Raw genomic sequence first — 19,046 nt, forward strand, 5'->3', positions numbered from 1 at the left:
TCTCTCTCTCGCTCTCGCTCGCTCGCTTTCTCACTTTCTCTCTCTCTCTCTCTCGTTCTCGCTCTCTCTTTCTCCCTCTCTATCCCTTTCTCTCTCGCGCGCGCGCTCGCGCTTCTCTCCCTCTCACTCTCTCATTAAGTCAATCAGATAACTAGGACCATGTCAGTTTTTAATATTACCGATGCCAAGCATTTGTACATTTTTACCCGGACTGTCTAAAGGATAACATGGAACTGCATCATGTCTACTATCCGAACGAAGGGCCCGTTGGGGCGCGTTACTACGGTAAAACTATGCTCGGCTGCCTTGAAATCACCAAGCAAGCAACGCAGCTCTGCCTGGACGCTATCGGTATGATCAAAAAGACATATTTAATTAAAATATATAAGCATACACGCTAACTGCATTGTATCTAAGTTTATTCCTACGGTATACCAACTTCGCGATAGGTTACTGTTATATGTTCGTACGCGTTCGCTTTCGCTTTCTCGGTCACAGTTACACCTAAATCATAATAACACGTATAATATACTTGTAACAAACACAGTGTGTAGAGTTTCACCATGAATTGAATATGCGTATGTGCTGTATATGGGTATATATTGCGCATCCCCGTAGCACATGACAACCTTTCACTAGTAGACGTAATACCAACAACGGCAAAACAATATCACGTATAGACCACTACTACAGCAACACGTAATGCATATAATGCAAACGTTGAACGTAGCTAACGCACGTATATAACAGCAGGATGTTTCCATACTCTCAGATGCGGTTCCATTCTCCGGTAGAGGGAGCTGCTTCCGGATCGCAGACTTTGGCGCCGCAGACGGAGGCAACTCTATGGCACTCGTTAAACTCCTCATCGGTACGACCGTAGATTATAGCAAAGAGCGTAACCTGAGCGAATTCTCATAGGGAGGGGCAAAATATCGTGACTTAGATGCGAACTTACTAACGAGCAATTACTTCATTGACGATTAGGCTAAACGACGTATTTTGTGTTCGATTATTTCACGCGTGTATTTTAATATGATAAGCATAAACGATGCAAATCCTTTCTTGTCGGCCATCAACAGAGATTCCACTATTTACATCCCGCGCTACAGTTCTATACCTTCAGTGATAAGCCGAAAGCGAGGCTAACCATGAGTACGCCTTAGCACAAACTCCGCTCGTAAAATTAACGTGTCATCACGTTCGATTAGTTGGCGTTGACATAATACTGATCGTGACGGCAGTGGCGGTGGCGACGATGACGATGCTGCTGATACAGAGTGACTATAGTTTCCTTCTTACAGTATAGACTCACTTCGGAAGAAGCGCGGAGTAGACTTCGACATTGAGGTATTTTATGAAGATCAATTTTCAAACGACTGGACGTCGCTGTTCTGTCGTCTGCAAGGTATTATTTATATTATTATATAAGACATTATTACAGATTCATGTATATTAAACACGCGAACTCATGCACGCATGCACGCACGCATGCACGCACGCACGCACGCACGCACGCACGCGCACACACACGCACACTCACTCACTCACACGCACGCACGCACGCATATATATATATTATATTGTATGTTACATGTTACTCGCTGCAGGCGTGATCCCTAAGCCGGAGAGCTATCTAATAGCACATCCAGACGTTCGTGTCTTCGCCAGTGGAACGTCCTTCTACAAGCAATGTTTCTCCAACAACTCCATCCAGTTTGGTTTCTGTATGTCTGGAATGTTTGTGCTGTCACGACTGTAAGTGCAAATATCCCCAAGCTTCCCTCTACAATTATGTTTTATAGACATTCTTCCACAATTAGTATAATAAATAATAGTAATAATATAATATTAAATTATATCATAATAAATGTTATATAATAGTATAATATTAATATTTAATGTATGATAATATATGACTGCCGCATCGCTCTCGTCATCTGATTCCACGTGTCTCTACAGATATCTATCTATGTCGGCATTGCCTTTCATCTCCAGGCCCTGCAATATAACCGACGGTCTTCACAGTACAGAGATCACCGTAGCCGAGGAACGAGAGATGTTCAAGCGGCAGGCGGCCGAGGATTGGGAGAACATACTCGTACATAGAGCCAGAGAGCTGCAGCCAGGTACGCATTAGCATGCATGGGTCGGGAGCAAATATGTTGTCAACGAATAGATGCAATTTCTTAATGAGTTCATTCGGTACCTGATGATTATTACAACGGCGAGTAATGTAGGTAAGGGGCAATGGATCAAGAGAAATCACTTCATTAAAAAAAAGGTGTGTGCTGACCAATGTTTCCACACAGTTTCAGGACCAGTCGGAACTGCCTAGCTCGTGCATAGTTCGTCTAGTTTCACCTATCAGTGATTATAGATGCTATACACACGCATGTGACCGTACGTTACGTTCTAGGAGCCCGGCTTGTCATAGCGAACTACGCTGCTGACGCAGATAATCAGAGCATGGGACGTACCAAGCGTATCAAGCACAACATGTTTAAACACATGACGGATAAGTGTCGTACGCTGATGGATGAAGGCATCATTACCAAGGTACGATCTCGCGTTCCCCACCCCCAACTGAAACACTAAATGCACGCATTGTGTGTGTGTGTGTGTGTGTGTGTGTGCGCGCGTTCGTGCGTGTGTGCGTGCGTGCGTGCGTGCGTGTGTGTGTATGCGTGTGCGTGTGTGTGTGCGTGTGTTTTCCATGCATATTGTACATTTAAAAGTTTGACACAAAACTTTTAAGGACTACCAATTTTCTACCAATCCATATCCTTTCTTGTGTCTTCAGAAAGAGTTCCAGAATATGAACGTCAAAACCTACTTTCGCACGGAGAAGGAACTAGAGAAGCCTCTAATAAACGCCGATTCTCCTGTTTACAAGCTTGGTCTCCGTCTGGAATCGATTGAAATAAAGCTGGTCAACTGTTACTTCTACGACAGATGGCTTGCAAGCGGCATCGATGGTTAGTACAGGGAAGTTTATGCTTGCGACGTTGACATATCAGATGTTACATTAGAAGAAGAAATATTGCTGCATTGATGCACATTATATGAATAATTAATCGCACCGACGATATCATGTGACGTCTCTTTACAGAAACTATCCGTTTAATTACGTGTACGAATGTATGATCACGTTCGTACGCGCGAAATCTGATTAAATTTAAACTGATTTTGTTTGCTGCGTAGCTGCACATCCAGCTAATTGTAACTGATAAACGTTTTATTCGCCGTCAGGTAACGCTGCTGCGGCCCGCGCTCACGCACAGTCGTACGTGCGTTCGATTCACATATGGGGGAGGAACGTGCTTTTACAGGGTTTATCCGATATCCGCACTCCTCACGAGAAGGCAAAAATCGTCGATGCCTTCTTCCAGAGTTACGAGGATGACGTGGCTAAGCATCCAAGAGACCACGGCAAGGACTATGTCATTGCCTACCTTCATATCAAAAAGCTGGAATAAAATATTATAACGATCTTCAGTTGAGTTGTATAATATAACAACTCTTCAGACCTTGCTTGCTTTATTACTGCAAAGTCTTTATTACTCTAACGACTTATTATTACTTTATTGCGGTAAAGACCGTTACCGTTTGTAATCATGTTATACAATAATTAATATTCGTGTATAAAAAATTCAATCGCACAACGTGCGGGGTGGCTTTATAGCGGTGTAACTATATATAAGTTTAAAAGAGTGATTGCAGAGAAAAAGTGGGAAAAATAGAGCCAAAGTGATGATCGCGTTATTGCAGTGCGCGTTGTATTTTATCCTAATCTAGATGGCGCCACAGGCCACGTTCACCTTTGACCCGCACCACTTTATCGTCTGGTTTCGGTGCACTAAAAAACGTAAACTTTGATTTCATGTAACATCTTTCGATGCTGTTCATCGACATCTAATTCAGCATAACAGTTGGTAGACACCACACAGACTCTTCCAAGACCTTGTATGGTAATTATTTTAACTAAACGTGTGTACGAGAACGGTTTTCGATCCGCCACAGACACTGAGACAGTCACACAGCACAGGCACTTGCGACGTCTCAGTATTTATAGTTAGTGTTGTCAATCGGTTGTAATTTCGTAATCGATCATCGGTTGGACCCAAGTAACCGATGATCGGTTACTCGGGGTGTCGAATGCCTGCGTGTGCGTAACGTCGTGTACATGTACGTGTGTGCATGTATATGCTTGTTTAGCCCTGTTTACTGTTTGTTTTGCACTGTTTACTACTGTGTCACGTGTGTGTATAATACATGTAATTCTCATCACTTTTTTCTTTTTTTCGAATTTTTTTTTTATGAAATTGATTATGGATTTTGATAACCAAGCGCTTGGTTCGAGCCACTGTTCAACCGATGATCGAGTATAATCGATGATCGTGACATCACTAAGCGCTTGGTTCGAGCCACTGTTCAACCGATGATCGAGTATAATCGATGATCATGACATCACTAGTTAGTAGTATTAGTACTACTACTATTACTATTATATTAGTAATAGTATTACTATTAAAATGGTGGTAAATAAAAACTGTGTTTACTACGAAAGACTTAATATTTGTCTACTCTCTATCGCCTCGTAATTTCATATATATGCTGTTCAAACACGAAGACGCGCGCCCGCGCACACACGCACACACACACACATACACAATCAACAATGCCACCGCACGCATGCTAAAGTACTTAAGTAGCACTGTGCACAAAAATAAACTTAGAAAGTCTCAAAGAGAGCAGCTGGAAAAGCGTGAGTAGCAAATTCACACAATGCTCCACGCGTTTCACACCTCAATATGCCCAAATATTTGCATAAATGCCCAACCAACCACCTCTATATATCATGGCCCATTCTTAGTTTAGCCCACCAGATTAGTTTAGCTTGTATGCGAACTATATATACAGGGGTACCAAAGTAGAATTGAGCACGGCATATTGGCAATGTTATCTATGTGTAGCCGAATGCTTGCTTGTTTGAATTATCACTTGCACTCAACTTAATTTACACAGAAAAATCTAGTCAAATCTTGCGGAAATATCGTTTTCTGTGGTTTTGTAAAGTCAGAACAACCGCATCGTCGTGCGTGTGTAGTGGCAGCGCGTTGTATTCTGTGTTGAAGCTCTCCCGGCATCAGATCTCCCGGGTGAGCCCCACCACTCGGCTCAAGCACAATTTGACCAAGAATGACGACACGTGATCACGTTCGTCGACCGAATAATCTAATGGGCGCCGAGACGAAGATTGTCTAAACGACAGACGGGCGAGCGATCGCCGTCGGGAGCCGGTGCTCGAGATGCGGTGTCCTGCAAAATCTCAGAATCTGAAGCCAGAGCGAGGAGGACGCGTCACCGGGGGAGCAAGACGTTCGGATCAAATAAAATAAAGTTTATTGCACGGATAATCGCAGATCATACAGGCAAATAGGCTACAAACTACAATGAAACAAATTCCTAGGCTAATAAAAACGAGAGAAACGATGTGTCTTTGACTACTTTGACATGACTGCATGACACATGTTAGTGTGATCGACGTCGGACGCCAACGATTTCCGAGCGGACGACGCAGAGGGCGCCACTTGGACGTGCCGACGTTTTCGCAGGACTGACTCGCCGTTCTCCTTCACTTTCCAGATGATGCGTTTTGGTCGAAGCGTGGCGCGCCTACTAGCGCCCTCTAGGACCGGCGGCGGCGCACGACACGTGAGCATCCGGCGAGGCAGGAGCGACGGCGGAATCGGCGCCGGCGGCTACGCGCTTCTTGTTGTCCCGGCAACGGCGTTCGCTCTCGGCGCGTGGCAGGTGCGCCGCCGCCGCTGGAAGCTGAATCTGATCGACATGCTGGACACGCGACTCACAGCGCCCCCTGTCCCGCTGCCGGACGACGTCTCCGCGATCGCGGACATGGAGTACCGGCGCGTGCACGTGCAGGGATCGTTCGACCATGCGCGGGAGATGTACGTCACCCCGCGCTCCCTCGTTACCCCCGGCGACCGCGGCGGCGGCGGCGGCATGGCGAGCGACCCGAGTCGCGTCGGCACGAACGTCGTCACGCCGTTCCGCCTCGCCTCGCCGCTAGAGGGCACCACCATCCTCGTGAACCGCGGCTGGGTGCCGCGCGCACGGCTGCGGCCGGAGACGCGAGCGGACGGGCAGATAGCCGGAGAGATCCAGTTCGTGGGAGTGCTGCGGCTGTCTGACGCGAGGCAGCCGTTCATGCCGCGCAACGACCCGGCGTCCGAGACGTTCTCGTACCGGGACGTCGAGGAGATGGCGAGGCGGTCGGGCGCCGCCGCCGTGTTCGTCGACGCGGACGCGGACTCGACTGTTCCCGGAGGACCGGTCGGCGGGCAGACGCGCGTGCGGCTGCGGAACGAGCATCTCTCCTACATCGCCACCTGGTGGTCGCTGTCGGCGGCGACGTCCTACATGTGGTACAGGAAGGTCGTGCGGCGGATTCCGCTGATGTGACGGCGGCGGCGTCGGGACGGCGCGGGAGAGTCAAGGTCGAAAAGAAGGACGCGCGCGCGCGCGGCCGATTTCTTTTCACGAAAATCGTGGAAAAAGTGCGAAAAATTTCTACTAGGCATTTCTCCGTGAAGTCTTTGCGGAAGGTGGCGGAGATGGTGGCGAGAATTCGACGGTGGCACGCGTCGATTCGTTTCTGTTTCGGTGGATGCGACAATGTTGCCTTTTGTTGCTGAATCGGCAACCTGTTGCATTGAGCTCCTCAGCATTTCGATAACTAGATAGTGTTGGCTTGTCAGTGTTAATTCACCATGCGGGTTTGGATCTGTGAAAGCAATTTACTTGGAGATGCAGTTATGTTGGATGAAATCATTCGGATTTGAGATTGTGTGTAACATGTGATAGCTTGTATTTAAATTGCTGTTATTGCAACAATTTTTGTGTGGTTGAATATAAAAGCAGTACGAAAATACACTAATAACGGTCTTGCGACGTTTAATTCTAACAATTTTACATCGAACACATTGAATTTCTCAGATTCACATGTCTCACACTTACCACCGTATATATTAGTCACAACTTAAAACATGGCAGACCAGAAACACAAACATTTCCCTATAAACACTCAAATTTGAACATGATCTTCGCAGTCTATAGCAAATATTTAGTTAACGACGGCAAGCATGTATAAATGTAATAACGTAAGCTTAGCTCCGAATCCGGCCCACCGTCTACTGAATCTAATAAATATAATATTAATAATATAATATATATACATATAATAATATAAATATATAATAAGATACTAAGATGCGGGTCGTCATGCATTCTCTCATCCTGCTAGCTACTCCTCCGTCTAACCTACGCTCCTCAATCTAACGAAAGTTCATATAAACGAGTGAAATCCGTTTTTCGTTTTCAGGCCGCCTGATGCCGTGACCGCCGCGAGATTTCGTCTATCATCCGCGCATCTCCATGGCAACGTCGCCGCCGTGCTGACCTCACAGCCGCCGATGGCTGCCGCGTCAGACGGCGGCGCCCTCGCAGCAACGGAAGACGGCGTCGCGCCCGCCTCCCCTGGCGAGGACGGGATCGACGCGCGGCCGCCGGAGTCGCGTCTGCTGACGCTGGTGTCTCACGGTGGGGACGCCCACAGCGTCGTGTTGCTGCCGTGCGCCGTGCGCGAGCGCATCATACGCACGGCCGGGTACACGAGGATCCCCGCCGCCGCCGCAGCAGCAGCAGCCTCCGCGGCCGACACGGACTCCAGCGGCGAGTGCCGGACGACGGTTGCCGCGGCGACGGAGGAGGAGGAGGGGGTTGCCGCGGAGGCCGTGGTCGGGATAGATCAGGCGTATGACTGGGAGCAGCAGGAGGGGCTGATACGCGGCAACGAGGAGGAGGAGGAGGAGGAAGAGGAGGAGACGGCAATAGAGAGAGACGTGTCGGTTGTGAGTAGAGACGATAAAGGAATAGAAGAGGAAGCGGTCGATGGGGAGACTCGAGGAGAGGAGGAGGTATCGCTAGGGAAGATTCGAGAGAAAGAGCTGGCAGAGGATAAATTCGAGGAAAGGAAGCAAGTTGAGAAGGTTAAACAAGAGGCTCTAGTGGAAGAGAAGGTCCAAGGTGCTCCGGATAAACCGAGCAACACTTTAGAAAAAAAGGTAGTGCCACCAGTTAAAAAGGAAGATCAACGTAATCTAGTGGAGAAGGATAGAAAAATAGAGCCTATGGACAAAAATGCAGAGGAGAACATTAAGGAAGATAATAGAGAGAAGGTCGCGAATGAGGTTAGTACAATGAAATCAGCGGAGGGAGAAACTGAGCTGAAGGAAGCCAGAGAGGATGGCAAGAGGAGCCAGTCAGCAGAGGGAGAATCTCAGGTGGAGACAGCCACAGCGGTCAGCAATCGGAACCAAGCGAACGGTCGAATCATCGCAGCGCAGACAGACGTCGCAAAAGAATCGCTAGAGGAGGAAGGTCGGCACGCAGCAGAGAAACCTGAAGCCAGCGAGAAGAAGGAGGAAGAGGAGCAAGCAGCAGGAGAACACACATACGTCGAGAAGCATTCAGCGGACACAAGCGAAGAGGAGGTCTGGCCGGAGGAAGTCAAGATCGCATCCTCCTCCTCCTCCGACGATCACAGCAGCAGCCTCTTCTCGGGACGGGAGAAGGAAGCCGGCGACACCGAGGAGGGCGACGGAGGAGGGGAGGTCGCCGGAGACCCGAGCGAGGAGGTGATGCGGTGGGAGGAACTGGAACTGACGGAGTTCGTCAGAGGGAGAATCCTAGAAGAGGCGCACGAGCGAGGAAGGGATCCTCCCACGCAGCCGCCGCCGCCGCCGGAAACCTGGGAAGTCGTCGATGGAGGAGAGCTATCCGGGGAGTCGCGTAACCGTGGGCAACGGGCGGACGATTCGCGCGGTGCGGGAGCACGATGCGTCAACACGCGGCATGTCGGAGCACGGAACGAGGCAGTTCGACATGGAACTGAGAGGAACGACATTGTTGATAGTGTCATCTGCAGGAGCGTCGAGGTCATAGGAACGACCCGGTATGGGGGAGGTGCCGGCGCGGGTGGGTATGCGAAAGAGGAATATAGAGACACGGGAATGTCTGGGAGTATGGAACGTCAAGATTCTGGGAGGTATGCGGAAGGTAACAGCACTAGTAGGTATGCAAGTGTGGAAAGTCAAAATGTAGGGATGTATGGGGGTGAGAAAAATAAGGATACAGCTGGGTACGGGAGCATGCAAAGCAGAGATATGGGCAGATACGGGGGCACGCAACTTCAAGATACAGCTGGGTACGGGGGCACGCAACTTCAAGATACAGCTGGGTACGGGGGCACGCAACTTCAAGATACAGCATGGTATGGGGGTATTCAAATCAAAGACGAATACACGTATCAGGGCATGCAAAGCAAAGTTGCGGCGAGGTATGGAAGCGTACAAAGCAAAGACACGTCCGGGTATGGTGGCAGGCAAACGAAAAACAAGGAAGTCTACAGGAGCACGCACAGCACAGCCACGGCCAGGTATGGAGACGCGCACAGGAAAGAAACGGGCAGGCATGGGCACGTACAAAGCAATTACAAGGAAATGTACGGAGGCACGAAAAGTATTGACACAGCCAGGTATGGTGGCGCGCAAAAGAAAAACAAAGACACCTATGGGGGCGCGCAAATCAACGACGGAGCAGCAGCGTACGGGGCGCGTCCGTTACCGGAGCGCGATGCCGACATACGAAGCGAGGCGGATGCTCCGGATGCTGCGGGACGAGACGAGAGCATCCTCCTCATCGAGCCGTTCTACTGCGGCTCGCACCGGCAGCTGATGGACCTCGTTGCCACGGAGATACCGGGCTGCGTGCTCAAGGTCATGACGGGAAAGAAGTGGCAGTGGCGAGCGCGCACGAGCGCCCTTCACCTCGCAGAGGTCATCCCGCTCTCAGAGTCGTTCAGGTAGGCCGCGCGTGATTGGTCGCCGGCGTGGCGTGGTAGATGTCCCCCCCTCTATGGGAAACGTGCTCCCTTCTCTAGGATGTGCGTAGGTGTGGGTGTGTGTAGCAGGGCACATTGCGCATGGGCGTGGTGGTTGGATGTTTTTGTGATATCTATACATAATATCTACGTGTATACATCTATCCATATTTATCTACATGGTGATGTTTGCCATATGTGATATACATCTATGTGTGTGATAAATACAAAGCTATATATATGTGTGTGCGTGCGTGCGTGCGTGCGTGCGTGCGTGCGTGCGTGCGTGCGTGCGTGCGTGCGTGCGTGTGTATAGTCATCAATCAGACTGATAGTAAAAGATTGTAGGTAACTTCCAGCTCAGTTGCAATAGTTGCTGTGACAGTAAGTAAACAGCGATATTGAGTCACATTGTGGTTGATTATGTGACGATGCCTTACGCAACCTAGTGATTCTGTTTTTTTTTATCACAATAGTCATAATTTATTTTCTACGTTTGTTTCGCGATCAGCAATCTTCGATGTGGCGAGAGCGCGATTGGCCGACCATATCGTACACTGGGGCTACCTCACAAACAAACATGCCTACTACAGCGCCCTCTGTGAGGCCGATGTCGCTATCTCTACGGCGCAACACGAGTTCTTTGGCGTTGCGATGTGAGTAAGGCGTGTCGCCTTGAAGTTTGTATTGTTGTTGATTGTTGATCAGTGGTCGCATGACTGGGTGTGTCCTTTCTGATGGAATTTTCAATTATTTGTAATTCCAGTTAGATTGGTAGATAGATGATAGGTTTATTGCATAACAAATGTTTAAAAAGGCGCAACTTATATTTGCCCGTGGCCACTTGGAAGTAACTTAACAACAAAAAACGTTCACTTAACAAAGGCAAAGTCATGAATCTTCAGCAAAGAAATGGTTTGGACTAAAATCGTGTATAGGTTTTCCATCTCGGCACAATCTCTCATAAAGTAACTCTTATCATTTATAATTGAACCTGACGGTACATCTAGTAGCAGTAGTAGGTGTTACTAGTGTAGGCGTGTTGTGTATGGTAATGACGTGTGTGTGTGTGTATTACAGGTTGGAGGCTGTGTATTGTGGCTGCTACCCGCTCTGCCCAAACAGGCTTGTCTACCCAGAGATTTTTCCACGTGAGTACAAACAACTTGGTTAAAGTAATATTTGAAGCATAGGTGTAGAGATTTAAGCAAGCTGTGGTTATGAGAAGGCATACAAGTAAAGTGAGTCGCAATTCGGTATGTGATGAAAGTTACCATTGAGGAGTCACTATATACATATATGTAGTTTGCTGAATTCAAAAGACATCATTAATTATGTAATGTAGTGAGGCCGCGCTTGAACCCTTGCAGTAAATCTACCACGACTTTCAGGGAGGCAGGATTGTTGGTTATGTTTGTTCCACTCACCTACTACGTAGGTAGTCATGCATTCGGTCGTGTTACCATGGAAACAGGAGTAGATAGTTTAGCTGCGGCATGACGAGGTGTTTACTCGTGTGTCTATGCAGGTGACTATCTCTACAACACGCCGGCGCAGCTGCTGAAGACCCTGCGAAGATTCTGCAAGTATCCGAACATAGTGCGGAAGCACAAGCTGCAGGTACGTACGTCGCGCGCGTATTCTTGTAGTTATACGCACGCACGCACGCACGCACGCAGGCACGCAGGCACGCACACACGCACGTACACCCACACACACGCATGCACGCACACGCACTCGTGCACGCACGCACGCACGCACGCACGCAGNACATACATACATACATACATACATACATACATACATACATACATACATACATACATACATACATACATACATACATACATACATACATACATACATACATACATACATACATACATACATACATACATACATACATACATACATACATACATACATACATACATACATACATACATACATACATACATACATACATACATACATACATACATACATGTATGTATATATACATGTATATATATATACATTATACACGCACTACATGTATTACCGTATTTATTCCATTTGAACAGGTATGGCGGATTCTTCACTAAGGATAAGGGATTCGCAAAAGGAACGCTCATTGCCACAACAGCAACAATAATAAATACGTATATAACGTGTTTGCCAGCTTGTGTTTCATGACTAGTGAATATTTTGTAACGTATTTGCTTATTCGCATGTGTTTCACGTACACCAGAGTAATGGAATCGAACTGTTCTGTATATAAAACAGCAATATTTCATATATCACATACAACTTACTGAATCCAGTTTAGCAGTTTTTGATATTTCAAAGGCTAGCTACTCACTATACTAGTAGGGGGATGAGTTTATTTCACAGCTTTTTAGCCCTCACGACTAGCACCTGCATTAAAATGTATTATGATACATTCATAAGTCACTGCCAAGCTGTGTGAAGTATATTCCTCATTTGTCCAAAGACAAACTACATATTCAAAAATGTAAGAATAACACTTCGGTATGCACATGTAACCTTTGTCTCTTATCACTAGACCAGCCCGCAACATATATAGCTTGCTTCTTTTGAGCAGATGTCATTGTGCATACGTTAGCCAGGTTCAGAAGTTATGTGTATAACTACTTTGGTGTATATAAAATAGACTATAATTATGTACTTGCATTTGAATTAAATACAATAAAGTTTTTTTTAAGTAATGATAGTAATATGTTTTCTTTTACCATTTTCCCTGACTACGGGTATGCAGGAAATTGCTTGCTTTAGCGAGATAGAAAACCTCCTAGATGGAAGAGTGAATGTTTGTTTGTGTAGTTGGGGCTTACGTACAAGGCTGGGATCCTAATACTGCCTCGTTTTGGTAACGAACAATACCAGTTTTAACATGATTCAGGATATATGTGTTCGAAGTATCATCGATGGCATATAAATATTATAGTTTCGCAGTTGACCATGTATTGACGCAATGTTCACAATTTGTCACATTGTCGCAATGTTCGCCAATGTTCACGGATGACGAATTTAGCCACGTACAAAGAAACCTTGCATATCTCACAGTGGATATCCTGTAGCATAGTTTTGGTTTCAAAACTTGATTACCAACCCTTCAATAAATTCATTGGCTTCTGCTTTTGATGGTTAACATTACTAGTTAGTTACATTACAGACTAGTACAAGTCTACACATTTAAGTCAAATCTTGTTAGTTGTGATGGCCATATGTTGTGCCTGCACAAACTCCCATATCCAGAGAGACATGATACAAGAATGCGTGGCACAGCTTTGTTGTTGATCCAGAGCGCTGCGCGCGGATGAGACGCGCAGTTCCGCGGGATATGCGCACGCGACCGCGGGGATGTTCAAGTATGAAGCGCTGTCCGCAGTGGAGACGTGCGCCAAATTCGAGGCCCGGCGCACGTCTCCACAGCGGTCAGCGGATGGTCTGTAGTTTTAGAAGATGACAATGATTATATATGGACGATATTCTAGGAATTGGAGATCATAAAACAGTAAAAAAAAATCGCTCAGTCGTGCTCCAGATTAGCTGAATCAAAAAGATTAGAATTTAATATAAACAAAACAAATACAATGGTTATGAAATTCACAAACAAAGAAAGGATAGAGAAGGAGATATTAATAGGCAAAGTAATCAAAAAATGCACCAAATATTCATACCTAGGGGATTTAATTAATGATATAGGAGGTTATAACAATATGATAAGAGTCCGAACTAAAAAATGTAGGTTCATGATGAGGGAAATATTATCATGGGTAGAAGAGCAAAACTATGGAAATCATACTATAGAAGCAAGAGTGAAATTATACGAATGCACAGTTTTACTTTCCTTCCTAAATAACAGTGAAACATGGACTAACTTAACTAAGAAAGAAGTAAAAATGTTGGAAGATTTCCAAAATAAGTGCCTGCACAAAATAATCATCACGCAGAAAACGCAGAAAAATCTACCGAAAGGCATTGAAAGAGGATGAAAACTCCAAGGAAAGATACGGAGAAATCAGTAAAAATAACATATATAGTTTCTATACGTAAATCGTGGTAAATACATTAAAAACGCATTATTTTATTGAAAATCCCCATATTTACTTATAAAACATCCAAGAGATGGCGCTGTGGCATGTATAGGCATGGCTCTGTCGTGCAGTGTGCTGTGAATGTTCAATAAATGACGCACTCGTTCACTTCCGACAGCGAGTGAAAATGCCGAAAATTTGCCTCTTCGATGCGAAATGCATTGGCCGGGCATTTCATTATTTACGAAAAGTAAAAAGGCAGGCGAAAGACAGCAGGTACAGGAACTGGTTACGTCGGTGACGCCCCATTCATGCATGTCCATCAACGAAGAATTAAGGCAGGGCTTATATTCTGATTACGGAGATGCGAAAATGCAACAGAAGGACTTAGCGCAGTGCGCTAAACAGCGTGTTATTTTCGTATTTGTGGCAAACTCTATCGTAGGAAACTGTTCTAACATAGCAGAATACCCTAGTTCCTGAGATCGGCGATTTGGTGCTGCAATGGGTCCCCACCTATAAAATTATAATAGAGAAGTGCGGCGTAGGCTGTGATTGGAAGACAGTGAAGACACAGTGTCAATCCTCGGCGCGCCTCGGCATCATGGCCGCATCACGTCAAGCAGGGGCGTAGATAGCGGGGGGGGGTATATCTCTCACTTATTGAGGTGGAGGGGATGGCGTATACAATCATCCCCCTACTTTCATGAGGAAAATGGGGAAAATTTTTGACAGACAATAAATAGGCACCCTACTGAACATTTATCTGCACATACATCTACTGACATCACACTTCCATCACTTACATCCTTCCACCACATCTTCAATCTTCCATTCTTTCCAATTACAATTCCAATTCCATTTCCATTTCCAATTCCAATTCCAATTCCATTTCCAATTCCAATTCCAATTTCCAATTCTTTCATTACTTACATCACTTCCATTACTTTCATCTACTTACATCAGTGACATATATCTACCGTAAAATGTCTGTAACTCGTTCCAAGAATGACATTATTTTGATTTAACCACTGAAACTCAGGCGGTTAATTTTTGACGCATTCCCCGGTACGATTTTTTTTCAAAATCCCCAAATCACGTCTTATCACTGTTCACGAAAGTTAAATCCCTGCTTTATTCAAAATTAGAATAGACCTATTGAGAGTTGGGATATTAAATTTCCACGGGGATTGAAAGGGGAAATTCAATTTCATCACACTTTCTTTTATGGAAGGGGATGGGGGTGCTGAGACAAGACCGGAAGTATATTTCCGATTTTGTATAAGGGGTGGAAATATGCACTTTTTGGTTCAAATCTGGTTGTTTTCCTCATACTTTTTTGTACAGTTTTAGCGTTCTCAGTAAAATACGTTTTATCAAATTTTCAGGGGGATATGATTCCAGTGGTGTAGTTGTGAACTTGTGGGAGGGGTTGCCTGTTATTAAACCTCTGGGAGCCAAAGAAAAAATTTAACCCTAGAATTCACAAATATTGCACTTAAAATGTTCACTGTTCTAAATTGTTATACTCAAAATCCAAGAGCTTCCCGGGGCTCCGCCCTGGACCCTGACGCCCTAGGGCGGGCCCCTGGACCCTGGAGCCTGGGCCCCACCCATTAAGGGCTTCGCGCCAAGGTGCTGGCGGTCTGCGCTACGCGCACACATTATTCGTATACTTTGTGATAGAAGTAACAGCGAAATCACCCCTCCCCCCCACAACTGAGGACCTGTCTACGCCACTGATATCAAGTAATAAAATTATTCACCTATTCAATCGACTGCTTTGGTTCTTCCAAATGTCTTTGTAATGTAATTAACTTTTTGCACAGATAGGGACGAACGTTACACATGCCTTCGACTCTTAATTAATAGCATTCCTAACTCTGCTAGCGCCAGTACTAGTGGACGCAGCTACGTGTTCTTAATTGTTTAATTCGGCAGCAGCGCTGGTCTCCACAACGATACTCCGTTACTATGATGTAGTAAGAAGACCAAATTTAGACGAGGAACGTCATTGATCAGCACTCAAAGTGGTGACGGAAAACGATAGGTAAAAAGCCGAATCGAGCTTAGGTGCGACAGTCATGTGTTCAGCTCGATTTCTACACGTCCGTAACGCCTGGATAAGCTATGATTACAATCCAATATCTGAGCCTAGAAGTGTCATGGAGACAAGGGGTTGGTCTTGTTTTAGAGAAAAAGGAATGCTGCTTAGCATTTAAAATAGAATAGTATTGCCGTACAATCGTCATGTTTCTCCCGTTACACACTTTGCATTATTAGCTATGGTATGGTATATGGTATGGTATGGTATTGTTATGGTATATAAATCAAGGCCTATAGATATAAACATATACTAGATCATAACGTGTTTATATCTATAGGCCTTGATATAAATGGTATCGTAAAAAAGAAGTAGGCCTACCTGTACAGGTAGCGCCATCTCCTGTGTATCCGGTTCCGCACTGGCAGACGTTGGTAACGCATGTTGCTTCGGTAGCGCAGTCACTGTCAATCGTGCATGCCACTGTGAAAACGCAGTCAGTAAAATTAATGATATCGCATCATTATCGTTAATGGCTAAGCGCATGGAACGATATGTCACAACATATATCTTTTACCGCATATGTCCCTTAAATATAGCTTAGATGCGTTATTAGTTTCGTCCTAATGACGTGGTCTTGGGCGCGTTTTTGGAGTTTTAATTTCAGATGAATTGTGTAACCTCATTACAGACAGTAATTATAGAGATAAAGAGGTAAGTGACAAAGACATTCCATAAAGGTAAAGAGATTCCGCGATGACGGTGCTGGTATTGTAACAACTAGTTTACCTAACCAGTAGGTGTGTGTTAAAGAAACGACTTCAATAACTATTACAATGTTACAACAAACTATTACAATGCTATCTTTCTTCAATAAATCTACATCAGTATCAGAGCCATTCATTGATTCAAATGGCGGGGAGGTGTTATATATAATAAGCGTGATCCTCGCAGCGCGAACTGACTTATAGCTAGTTTTCAATTCAGGGCCATTGTTAACTCATTTCGTTTGTGTGGGCCGGGCAATGCTTCAGGGCTTTTAAAGGGACATGAGTGAAAAATATTTTTATTAAGTTCGTTCAAACAAAAAACAGTTAGTTCGAACGAAAAGATATATATTCTAAAAACCGCTGCAGCTAACACATATATACGTAAACAGTTGAAACCATTTTAGACAAAACACTATATTAACACGCGCAGACAGTAAACATCCCTGGATCATATAGATACATCAGCGGTTTTTGGCCATCAGTGTACAACTAAAATTGGCCGCATTGGAAATATCATACATATATGGACGCTAAAAAATGTGCCACACTCCGAAATCCATTAATATTTGCCTATTTCAAAAGCCATTCTTTGCTGAGAATTGACGCCGTAGCTTGCATTTCTGGTCTTCTAATTCAACCTTTAAGATTGTGTTGAAAATGTACATACATGTACCTCGTTCTTGTACACTATTGGTTTAGATTAAAAAAAATCGTTACCCGTCAAGTGTTTAGAATCAGTTTAAGTCACTTGAGTTTTAGTGACCATAGGGAAGATAGACATGCCGACGTAGTGATATAATTTCATCATTGTGATAGCGTTTTCTCGCACTAACGTGCGAAAGAGCGTAAAAATATCTATTATATATATTGCCAGAAACTGTTGAAATATAGAAGTTAAATAAAAATCTCTGTTTGCGGAACGCCATGGCTGAACGAGAAGCAAACATGAAGATTATGGTGATGAGTTTTAGTAATTATGCGATAATCTTTATTTATATAATCATACACACACGCGGGCGCAGGAACGCATGCACACAAATACGCAGGCACGCGCGCACACACACGAGCGTGAATTCAGAGTGCTAGGTCATGTTTTCATGTATGGGCAGATAGGCCTACGATTTAGTGATTACGCTATTTAGTGAACGATAGCGTTGGTGCTTCAGTGGTACGCGCCGGCGCTTACCAAGCGGCAGTTGTCTGGATATGTGGCAGCAGTGATAACTGTATGGAGGTAGCGGGTAGGGGACGTAGAAGCTAGGAAAACTCGGGACCGGAATGTGTTGGTCGCAAAACGCAAAACGCAAAATGCATACAAGGTAAGCGTAAGAAAGATGAGCTAGTGCACATGAGTTTCTGTGACAGCGGTTGGTCGGTGAGGTGCGTTAAGTTTGTTGGAAGGGTAGAGCGTCGGGCGCTGGGTTGTAAGCCCCTATGAGACCCCCGTGGCAACAACCTTGCTGGTACCAAAATCGGGAAGACAATATAGATGGTGACGCGCATGACTATTGCGAAGAAGTGTAATCTGAATCTGAATCGTTTCTATCATTGTCCTAGAAAAAGCGCCAGATAAGTATTTCTTGGGGAACTAGTGTGCGGGTGACGATGCCTATGCATGCTATAACTTCGCAATGATGAGCGCAACAAGCAACATAAGATGTAGAATTGTAGCAGCCTGAATGAACGGCATGCTCGGCTACATTTTTAACCTGGTAGGGTAGCTAGTCTACTAGTAGGGGGCCTACTATATACTGATACTACTACGAAGCGAAGGGGCTACACCGGTAGAGTGTACTAAAATATACTAAAATATTACTTGTTCCTAACTTATCAGATTCTAACGACCATGTAACATACTCGGATGCTGACACTGAAATCTAAACAGTGGTACAGGTGACACCAGCGTTATTATTAGTGATTCGTCAGGAACGTCAGGGCCCAGGGGACATATATAACAACTCCATAGTTAATCGGATAATCATGCCGTTCGTATATTTGTTACTCATCATGTAACCGCCGCATGGATAACCCCCGTGTACGCATTCAAACGCATTATACATGTATGTATATATACATGTATATATATGATATGTATGTATACATACATACATACATACATACATACATACATACATACATACATACATACATACATACATACATACATACATACATACATACATACATGACAGGCGAAGGTGGGACACAAATGGTAAATTAATGTATCA

General features: G+C 45.1%; 4 protein-coding genes across 4 annotated transcripts in view; all 4 read left to right on the forward strand.

Moving 5' to 3' along the window:
* Positions 1 to 227: 227 nt before the first annotated feature.
* Positions 228 to 3,479, forward strand: LOC106809100. The gene is made up of 7 exons (XM_014812058.1): positions 228 to 351; positions 773 to 871; positions 1,611 to 1,758; positions 1,963 to 2,129; positions 2,420 to 2,559; positions 2,804 to 2,978; positions 3,253 to 3,479. Exons 1-7 carry the CDS (start codon positions 228 to 230, stop codon positions 3,477 to 3,479), a joined length of 1,080 nt encoding a protein of 359 aa, XP_014667544.1.
* Positions 3,480 to 3,825: 346 nt separating this feature from the next.
* On the forward strand, positions 3,826 to 7,006 carry LOC106809107 (surfeit locus protein 1-like). Its single transcript, XM_014812066.1, has 2 exons — positions 3,826 to 3,971; positions 5,650 to 7,006. Exons 1-2 carry the CDS (start codon positions 3,969 to 3,971, stop codon positions 6,484 to 6,486), a joined length of 840 nt encoding a protein of 279 aa, XP_014667552.1. The 5' UTR covers positions 3,826 to 3,968; the 3' UTR covers positions 6,487 to 7,006.
* LOC106809101 lies at positions 6,795 to 9,950 on the forward strand. The gene is made up of 2 exons (XM_014812059.1): positions 6,795 to 6,841; positions 7,406 to 9,950. The coding sequence occupies exons 1-2, from the start codon at positions 6,795 to 6,797 to the stop codon at positions 9,948 to 9,950; spliced, it is 2,592 nt and encodes an 863-aa protein (XP_014667545.1).
* A 193-nt stretch (positions 9,951 to 10,143) lies between these two features.
* LOC106809102 (glycosyltransferase-like domain-containing protein 1) overlaps positions 10,144 to 19,046 on the forward strand; it is a 16,746-nt gene continuing 7,843 nt past the window's right edge. Inside the window, exons 1-4 of the mRNA XM_014812060.1 lie at positions 10,144 to 10,162; positions 10,476 to 10,620; positions 11,045 to 11,115; positions 11,493 to 11,584. Coding sequence (XP_014667546.1) covers positions 10,144 to 10,162; positions 10,476 to 10,620; positions 11,045 to 11,115; positions 11,493 to 11,584 — 327 coding nt within the window. The remainder of the gene's footprint in view (positions 10,163 to 10,475; positions 10,621 to 11,044; positions 11,116 to 11,492; positions 11,585 to 19,046) is intronic.

The sequence above is a fragment of the Priapulus caudatus genome, unplaced genomic scaffold (genome assembly GCF_000485595.1).
Source record: "Priapulus caudatus unplaced genomic scaffold, Priapulus_caudatus-5.0.1 Scaffold329, whole genome shotgun sequence".
NCBI classification, from domain to species: domain Eukaryota; kingdom Metazoa; phylum Priapulida; class Priapulimorpha; order Priapulimorphida; family Priapulidae; genus Priapulus; species Priapulus caudatus.

Excerpts from the sequence above, each read along its gene's own strand:
- LOC106809100 (XM_014812058.1), top strand. The coding sequence starts at position 228 with ATGGAACTGCATCATGTCTACTATCCGAACGAAGGGCCCGTTGGGGCG. Across the intron at positions 872-1,610 it reads ACTCGTTAAACTCCTCATCG|GCGTGATCCCTAAGCCGGAG; the intron begins GTACGACCGTAG and ends TACTCGCTGCAG. Across the intron at positions 2,560-2,803 it reads ATGAAGGCATCATTACCAAG|AAAGAGTTCCAGAATATGAA; the intron begins GTACGATCTCGC and ends TTGTGTCTTCAG.
- LOC106809101 (XM_014812059.1), top strand. The coding sequence starts at position 6,795 with ATGCGGGTTTGGATCTGTGAAAGCAATTTACTTGGAGATGCAGTTAT. Across the intron at positions 6,842-7,405 it reads TTACTTGGAGATGCAGTTAT|GCCGCCTGATGCCGTGACCG; the intron begins GTTGGATGAAAT and ends TTTCGTTTTCAG.